General features: G+C 37.7%; 1 protein-coding gene across 6 annotated transcripts in view; it reads left to right on the top strand.

Annotated features, from left to right (window-relative positions):
• dpf2 (double PHD fingers 2) overlaps positions 1–8305 on the top strand; it is a 33379-nt gene extending 25074 nt beyond the window's left edge. For 2 of the 6 annotated variants that reach the window (XM_016286758.1, XM_016286756.1), the window contains 5 exons: positions 4533–4670; positions 5093–5224; positions 5313–5425; positions 5658–5739; positions 6816–8305. In XM_016286758.1, the coding sequence (XP_016142244.1) occupies positions 4533–4670; positions 5093–5224; positions 5313–5425; positions 5658–5739; positions 6816–6898 (548 nt within the window). In that variant the 3' untranslated portion in view covers positions 6899–8305. Of the gene's footprint in view, positions 1–8; positions 92–312; positions 492–602; positions 696–810; positions 893–1546; positions 1589–4532; positions 4671–5092; positions 5225–5312; positions 5426–5599; positions 5740–6815 lie in introns of those variants that run through there. The other 4 variants (XM_016286755.1, XM_016286760.1, XM_016286757.1 and 1 more) reach the window with 4 other exon arrangements.
• Positions 8306–9721: the final 1416 nt, after the last annotated feature.

Genomic DNA, 9721 nt, shown 5'->3' with positions numbered 1-9721 from the left:
TTGTACACATATCCAGCACGACGCTGGAGAAAGAAGAGGAGAGCTAACCCTCCAGAGGACCCTCATTTAGCCTTCCAATCTCTAAAGTCCGGTACGCAGCCACTCACTTCCTCTGTCAAATAAAAATAGAGATATGTTGTTTATGGCTGTTTCATGTAATTTCCTTTGTGTAGGCCATTCATAGATTGGTGTTTAGGTATTTGTTTCATTTTCATGTAATTAAACGTTATATTAAATTGTATGTTTTGATGAAATTTCTATCCATCTCTGTCCAGTTGCCTATGGATGTGAATGTGCGTGTGTATGTTTCAGAGCTGGATCTGGGGCTTAAGAAAGATGTTTTCTCCAGTGATGGCAGCAGCTTAGAGGCACTTCTGAAGGGAGAGCCAGTGGACAAAAGATCCGGGTTGGAGCTCCGCACAGCGGAAGAGGAGCCCAGCTCTACAGAGTACTCTTCCGGGGGACTAAACCCCAGCAGCAGGGTCCGTAAGGTACTGAGAAAACAGCTTATGGTTTTGATTGGAGCTGTCACTGTTTTTCATTGAAATCTCGCCTTGCTTAGTTATTCTGTCTGATTGGTTTTCACCCTTTTGTGTGTGTAGAGAATTTTGGAGCCAGATGATTTTCTAGATGATCTAGACGATGAAGATTATGAAGAAGATACTCCAAAGAGACGGGGAAAAGGCAAGGGAAAGGTGAACTCTTGATCTTATAAACTTGCATGCATGTACATAGTATTTACACACAACCTAATTGGTGTCAACAAAACACCTCTAAAAGGTTACATTTATGATAAAAACGGTTTCACAGGGTCGTGGTGTCAGCAGCGCTCGGAAGAAGTTGGAAGCAGCAGCTGCTTTGGAGGATCGAGACAGACCGTACGCTTGTGACAGTGAGTCATATACAGCATTCAAGGAAACCACATGACTCAGCCTGCTGACCTCTCGGTGATCTCATCTGGAGATCGACTTCTCTTTGCTTTAAAAAGGCTGAGCTGTACTGTAACACATCCAGTCATAATCAAAGATCTGTGTCACCCCTTCTCAGCAAAGCTGTCATCATGAGCTTCACCACATGAAAGCTTGCAAAAAATACCAAACATTATCATTTTCAAGGTTGTCCATCATCTGACACACTGAACTTGAGAATAATTTGTCAGTTAGCTCTTTCTTGTCTACTCATGAAACCAGAAGTACATAAATAAATAAATTTTTGTTGAAAACAAAAAGCATATTCCTTTATACTATATGCTGTGGTTTACCAATCCCACATATAGCCTGGTTAAACAAGTAAACTTAATCTTCTAAACCAGAGGACAATTTCTACTTGATATCCATTTGGTTTCAGGTCTCGTGTTGTTCTTTCATAGTTCTGGATTTCTATTCTCAGCATTTGTGTCTTTGCCCTTAAATGTGTCATGATACTGTGATTGTGATGCAGATGTTCTTTATGAGTTTATTTTTCCTGATTTCCTGATTCTTGTTGTCAGTCTGTGAGTCTTTCTGTCTTTCTTTCTCTCCTTTTCTTTCTCTTTTCTCTCTTTCAGACACTTTCAAACAAAAGCATATTTCAAAATCTTCCGAAAGAGGTATCTTTCTCTCTTTCCATCTAGTTCTCCTTTCCTCATTCTCTTTGTCTTTTTCTTCTCCTTCCCCACCCGCTCATGTCTTGGTTTCCCTCTTTCTCTTTACTCTGTGCGCATTGCAAACATGATTTGTGCCTGACAAGAAAATGCACTGAACTTTTATTTGAAACTAGGGGTTATTGATGGCTACATTTTACACATTCAACTACATTTTCTTACGTAAGGAAAACTGCCTGAACAGCCTTAAGTCTGACAGCTGCTTCACAGGAAGACATTTTTCCACAGAATTCATTTATTTTTTTCCCCCTAAAAACGCTTAACTGCCTCTGGGCAATGTGAAATGTTCAGACACGTTCAAGCAGGTTGTTTGTGGCAGCATGGCTTAATATCACTTCCCAGACTGAGGTACTCTCATCGTGAATGGTTTGAAAATAACTTTATACTTACAGTTATAACTGTCTGTTTCTAACAGTTTACTCTCATGCTTCATATGAATCCGTATCAGCAGGGACCTGGTGATAAAATATTATTAGATTATTATTATTATTATTAGAATTTTTTTTTAATAAGAGAAATCTCTTACGCTCACCATGACTGCATTTATTTGATCAAAAAGACAGTAAAACAGTAACATTATTGCAAGTAATATTGTTACAATAAAAAAAAACTGTTTTCTATTTTAATATATTTTAAAATGGGATTTCTGATTCTTGAAATGAAAAGCTGATTTTTCAGCATCTATTACTCTAGTTTTCATCAACAATAGAAATCTTTTGTAATAATGTAAAAGCCTATACTGTCACATTTGATCAGTTTAATGCATCCTTGTTGAATAGAAGTATCACTTTCTTTCAAAAAGAATATTACTGAACTCACTTTTGAACATTTGTGTATATCCATGTCTAGGTCCCAATACATCAATATTTCATTTTGTTTGTTTAGTGTGTAGTTAATCAGCTGTGGTGCATTGCAATATTTTATTCATTTTACTTTCATCTGTATTAGGCTTCAGTGCTTTGTTCAATTATATTCTAAGCATGCAATTGATTCTACTGGACATTTCTCCTCCTCGTACACTTTCTCTGATTGGTGGTCAATCTCCTTTTTCACAAAAACATTTGTGAGAAACATTTATCTTAATTGGATATTCTTGTCGTAGAATAATTACAATACTTTAAAATATAGCATTTAAAGATATACATAGAAGTTGTTTGGAATGTAAATTGCTTCTCTTTATCTCCCTCTATTATTCACGTCTCTTTGTGCTTCAATACCTGCTCTGTGTTGTCTCTCTGTAACTCTCTCGTTTCCCAGTTTTTTATTTTGCTGCTTGTAATACTCATCCTTCTCTTCGCCTCCAGGTTGCTCCCTGTTTTTCTCATTCCTTTTTTTGATTAGAGTGAAATAGTGACTCTGCTTTTATGTTGCCAATGGACTTATTACTCCCGTTTCCCGAATGTGTGATACTTATGGTATTAAAGTGCCCCTGTTATGCCATTTTGAATATTGCCTTTCATGCAGTGTGTAATGTAGCTGTATGTGAATGCAAACGATCTGCAAAGTTGTAAAAACGAAAGTGCACGATAAATAAAGTTATTGTCTCACAAAAGAAAGAATCGACCCTGAACAACCTGAACGAGTCGTTAGTAACACATTTGCATAATGGCCGCCTATGTTCTACGTAGGCCGGCCGCGAACAACTTGACCCGCCCTCAAACACGTCATTTTACTGACGACTGCTTCTCTAATCTCTGTGAGTTCAATGCGGGATTCACAAAATGCTTGCTCTTGAAAGATGGCGCTGTACCCAGTTTATTTGGACCAGCTACCTCTACTGAATCACAACTTGTAAGTATGATTAATAATAGATGTTTATATTTTCTATCAAGCGTTTAAAATACAGAACTATGACAATGGGCATATTGTGTCCGACACGCACTGTACGCGGTAGACCAATCACAACAGACTGGGCCAGCTGACCAATCAGAGCAGAGTAGGCTCACGGAAAGGAGGGGTTTAGCAACACTGAACCTTAGAACTGCTTTGAACAAATCATTTGAGAATCGCTGGAAAATGAGGTGATACTAAATGCATATTTTGAGAAAACTAAAGTGTTGTTTGACCTTGCATGCATGTAAACCTATTGTAGGAGACTCCCAAAACAATTTTAGGAATGTTAAAAATGGCATAATAGGGGCACTTTAAAGGGATAGTTAACTCAAAAGTGAAAGTTGTGTCATCATGCACTTACTATCATGTTCCGACCAAATAACTTTCTAGTGTCGAAAACTAAGAGTTATTTAACAATGACCAAGCTGCTATCGTTGGTCACTATTTGCTTTCACTATATTGAAAAAAGGGCGCTTGGTTCTATGCAAGGAAATAAGTCATACCATTTTGGAATGACATGGCTGATGTTCATTTTGTGGTGAACTATTGCTTTTATTTGAATGGAACATATTGGGTGATCTTATTAGCAAGCATATTAACATTTGTCATGCTGTTGAGGAATGAGAATTAATGAGCATCAGGAGAGCCAGGAACGGTGGAATGACCTCTCATGCATGAGAGTGCTTTTAGTGTGAAGCAGCAGTGCCCCATGTGCTGAAGTACAGATCATGTTTCAGTGCATAATGACAATTACAGGTGCTTATAACTTGTCATTGTACTCTGTGTGTGTGTGTGTGTGTGTGTGTGTGTGTGTGTGTGTGTGTGTGTGTGTGTGTGTGTGTGTGTGTGTGTGTGTGTGTGTGTGTGTGTGTGTGTGTGTGTGTGTGTGTGTGTGTGTGTGTGTGGAATGACCTCTCATGCATGAGAGTGCTTTTAGTGTGAAGCAGCAGTGCCCCATGTGCTGAAGTACAGATCATGTTGCAGTGCATAATGACAATTACAGGTGCTTATAACCCATGATTGTGCTCTGTGTGTGTGTGTGTGTGTGTGTGTGTAGTCTGTGGGAAGCGCTATAAGAACAGGCCTGGTCTCAGTTATCATTACGCCCACTCTCACTTGGCTGAGGAGGAGGGGGAGGAGAAAGATGAGATGGACATTCGCGAACCAACTCCACCCCAACAAGACGAACCGAAGAGTAAGCAATTAATCATGCTTCTTGTTGCACAGACCCTGGTAGCCAAATGAACAGAGGCCATTTAACTGTCACTTTGAGTGACATGTTTTACAGTGTTTTGCAATAAAACTAAATATATATTTCTTATAAACTGTAACTGGCTGGCACAGTGTAATTCGCATAAGTATTGACAGTATGGCTTTATTTCAAAACCATGTGAAGTGCTTTGCCTGTCTTCTAAGGTAGCGTCCTAAATGAAACCTCATAAGTGGCCAGTTTGGAATGCTCGACGAAGGCAGCATCTCACAGGATTTTAAAATGCCATCAGCTTAATAGTTTTAAACAAATGTTTCAGCTTCTAGGGGCAGTGTTGGATTGTGTCATTTTCATTGAACTCTGATTGATGCTAGGTGTTTTCTGTTCTCTTTCTGTCTCTCGGCCAGCTCCTAAGAAGGGCCCAGACGGTTTGGCTCTGCCGAACAACTACTGTGATTTTTGTTTGGGAGATTCTAACCTGAACCAGAAAACTGGCCAATCAGAAGAGCTTGTGTCCTGCTCAGACTGTGGCCGTTCTGGTAAAACAGCCAAACACACACATTCACCTGCTTGCTTTCTTTGGATTTTTCTTGACCAAGTTATCATTGATCTGTTCTCTGTTCTCAGGTCACCCCTCGTGTCTGCAGTTCACTCCAGTAATGATGGCTGCTGTGAAAACCTATCGCTGGCAGTGCATTGAATGCAAGTGCTGTAACATATGTGGAACCTCAGAAAATGATGTGAGTTTGTTTACCTCTATCTAGACATAAAAGCATATCGGCTGCCTTAATCTCTTAAGCACTAGGTAGTATTTGTTTTCTAAAACAATGCTTGAGTTATCAAAGAATATCAAATTTAAAAAAAGAAATTTACTTAACCTCCTCAGTGAAAACTAGTCCTGTTCTTTCTCTCAGTTCATTATGCATCCTTATTTGGATTCTCTGTGAAGTAGTCTCACATGCTTTGCCACAGGACCAGCTGTTGTTCTGTGATGACTGTGATCGAGGTTACCACATGTACTGCCTCTCGCCCCCCATGTCTGAACCTCCTGAAGGTAAAGCAACATACAGTAATACACACACCACTGTTAAAGTTTTGGAGTCATATATATATATATTTTTTTTTATTTAGCAATGATGCATTAAATTGATTTTAAAAAAGTAACAGTAAAGACATAATGTTTCAAAATATTTAATTCAAGTTCCTTTGAATTAAAGAGTCCTGAAGAAAATGTATCAGGTTTAAAAAAAAAAAAAAAAGCAACTCAACTGTTTTTAACAGTAAAAATAAGAAATGTTTCTTGAGCACCAAATCAGCATGTTAGAATGATTTCCAAAAAAATCATGTGACACTGAAGACTGAAACAATGACTTCTCAAGACTGGAGTAATGGCTGCAGAAAATTCAGCTTTGCCATCACAGTAATACATTACATTTTAATTAAATAAATACATAATAAAAAAAATAAACTAGTTATTTTAAATTGTAATATTTCACAGTATTCTTGTCTTTACTGTATTCATGCAGCCTTTGGTGAGTAAAAAAAATCTTACCAACCCCACAATTTTGAACAGTAACCTATGCTTATCGAAAGACATAGAGTTGTCTTAAGGCTGGAATATAATACAAGATTTTTGCCCCGATTTACAGACTGGACAAGTTGATGCTAGTTTTACAAAGCTAGAGCCAGATTTGAGATTTCACAGAAAATCACATAGTGTATGATGATCGCAGACTTTTTAGCTTCAGACTGTGAATCGATCCAGTCGGAGGATATTAAACATGTTTGATATTTTGAGCTGATTTTAGAACACATTTTCATTTGTCATGTGTCTCCTAGCAAATAGGCATGTGTTTCTGCATGAGTTTGTTGTGTTGTGTAATGTGTGATCCTTGGTAGTTTAGTGTCTGATGTACAGTTTTTCCTCTGTAAGTATTTACAAATTCGGCAAGTTGTATGATGCCTAGCGTTTTTAAAATCTGTAAGATATTAAAAGTTGTGTAGTGTTTTCCAACCTTTATATACTGTATAGCTAAATCACTTTTGCATTTGTTTTGATTAAAAAGGTTCCATTTAAGAACAATATGAATAAGATATAAGTGAATAACTGTATTATTTAATTCTTTACAGGAAGTTGGAGTTGTCATCTGTGTTTGGCCCTCCTGAAGGAGAAGGCTTCCATATACCAAAATCAGAATGCACCGCCATCGTGATGGCCTTTTTGGAAAGACAGACCCTCTTTCACATAGTTCCCTCCAAGATTTGTTTGTTCAATTTAAGCAAACAAAACTTTTCAAACAGAAGTTGAAGTGGAGCAGAAAAGGGATGACCACTTCGCCCAGGCCCGCAGACACAAATGGAGAGAGAGAAAGGGAGTGAGAAAAAGTGTGCCCTCTTAATTCTTTCACATCTCAGCAGGTTTGATCTCTGTATGACTGTTACACAGTTCCAAGTTTCAAACTACCCCTGCTCTTTGTTTTCAACTATCAGCCCCCCACAACTAACACAGTACTTCCATACCAAATCCAGTCACTCTTGACCCTTACAGCAGTACAGACATGGAGGAAGTCACTATGAGAAAATTATGACTCTGTTTTTGAGTTCCTGCTCATATTAGACCTGATATTTCCACCCATTTCTGCAGACACTGTTTAACAGAAAACTAATAATAAACCACAGCTTATATCAGCCAAAATAAATATAGCATATTCAGCCATATCCAAAATAATCTGTATGGACACTATGCTTATCATGGAGAGAAATAGTTGAAACCAATCAGCATGCCAATGCTTGTTCATAATAAGCGGAATAGAAAAGAAACGATAATGTGTTTTTGTATATTTATATATTTGTATAGCATATAAAGGTGTGTTGTATTTAAGATCTTAAACAATAGAAATGGCTCATTATTATGATGAGAGTTGCTTGGGAATTTTTTTCATAATGATAGCATCTACATTTGCCACTGAAGCACAGAGTCTAGCAGTCAGTGTGTGAGCTCTTTACTAACTAATGGGTTAATGGTGCAGGTAAAGGTAGTGATTTTGAATGGTATTTTTATATTATTAATTTTTGTGCTTTTAGAAAAATGTTCAGAAATCGGTTCAAATTTAGTAAAAGATGAGGAATAGGATTGAAAGAGAGGACTAAAAAAGAAAAAGTCTAGTTTAAAAGAACGTCCAGAAACTATTATAATTTTTGGCAATTAATTGAGACATAGAAGAATGTATTGCAGACTACACTGAGATCAGTTTGTGAATGTTCATAGTTTGATCCCTTTCAAAGTAATTCTGAAGGATTTGCTGTTGACTACATGATAGATTTGTATAGTGGACAGACACTTCAATGCCATAATTGTCATGTTTACTGTGATGACGTTTCATTGATTACAGTCATACATATATGACATACACGTTTTATTCATATGTATTCTTTTATCAAATGGAAATTCATCAAATTGCCAATTGCCAGCTTGTGTAGGATATTGAGCAAAAGTTCTTCTGCCACTCAAAAACTGAAAGGTCTGTCTCTAGATGTGTACTATGTTAAAGAACAGGTCATATGTTTTTTTTTTAAAGGGGTCATAAGATGCGATTCCTTGTTTTCCTTTTCTTTAGTGTGTTATGTAGCTGTTTGTGCATGTATAAGATCTGCAGAGTTACAAAGCTCAAAGTCTCCCACAAAAGGATTTATTCTATCTAAAAGAGAAGGCTGATCCAGACCGGGCTAAAACGCCTCATTCAAACACGCCCCCACATGTCTACGTCACGATGTGGAAATATTTGCATAATGCCGCCCCAAATGTTCATGCAAAGAAAGAAGGCGTGGTTTCAGGAACCGCAGTAGTGTTGATGTAGCCATGTCAGGGAGAAGCTGTGTGTTTCTGTGCGAAAGCAAAAGCACTTTATTTGGCCTTCCAAAAGTAAATGCAATGAGGAATAATTGGTTAAGATTTATTTACAACAGAACAGCACAACCCAGATGTTCGCATTTTATTTTATGGACGACAGTTTTGTGAACCTAAAAGAGTACAAGGCTGGTTGTGCACAAAGGCTATTTCTAAAAAAAAAAATGGGTCAATTCTGACTTTGCTATGACAATCTGGTGCTTATTCTGAATCAGCTGCTGTAAGTATGTTTTCTTATTAGTTTAAGTATTTGCTATCAACGCGTTTATTGACTGTTCAAATGCGGAGTTTTGCACAGCGCAGAGTAACGTGTCGTGTGTGTGTGTGTGTGTGTGTGTGTGTGTGAGAGAGAGAGGGGAACAGGGTCACATCACAGGAGAGTGAACTGTCTGTCAGAAATCAGCACGTCAGCTGTCTTAACCGCAGCTTGTGTACTGCATCATCACTGTGTCTGTCACGCGACTCTGTTGCCCTTTCGGACTTGAACTGATGGTAAAACTATATGGCGTTATTAACTGTCTTGATATTTACTTTGAAATCTGACACTCGTGATTATGGTAAGGGGCGTTACATTTCCGACGCGTGCTTGTGGTGTTCGGCCAATCTCAATGCACTGGGTCAGCTGGCCAATCAGAGCAGACTGCGCTTGTCGGAAGGAGGGGCTTTGTAGTAAACAACGCTTTTGTGAGAGGTGGGGCATAGAGGACCTACAATAATAATTTGAACATTAAAGCATGTCAACATATTCTGTTACACCAAATACACAAAATACTGATCTTTAAAATAGCATAATATGACCCCTTTAAAGTGTCCTAATATTGTGTTGGAGTCCCCTACAACAGGTTTAAATGCATCTAAGGTCAGAAAACACTGTAATTTCCCCAGAATATACATTTCTACAGTCATTTGATTTCGAAACGGTTCGTTCGATTCAGTTCTGAGCGAAATGTCTGTAAACCTTTATTTGACCCTCTAACTCTAACACTTTCTATTCTATTATAATTCTACTTTATCTATATGTATCTTTTTCATTTTTTTGTTCATTTAAAAAAAAAAAACACTAGCTTTCTATTTTTTCTATTCTATCTACTTGTTTTTCTTTGTTTGTGTGTGTGTGTATAATATATAT

The sequence above is a fragment of the Sinocyclocheilus grahami genome, unplaced genomic scaffold, assembly GCF_001515645.1.
Source record: "Sinocyclocheilus grahami isolate Dianchi unplaced genomic scaffold, SAMN03320097.WGS_v1.1 scaffold215.1, whole genome shotgun sequence".
Classification (NCBI taxonomy): domain Eukaryota; kingdom Metazoa; phylum Chordata; class Actinopteri; order Cypriniformes; family Cyprinidae; genus Sinocyclocheilus; species Sinocyclocheilus grahami.
Note: the sequence above shows the minus strand (reverse complement) of the source record. Positions and strands in the feature narration are given on the sequence as shown.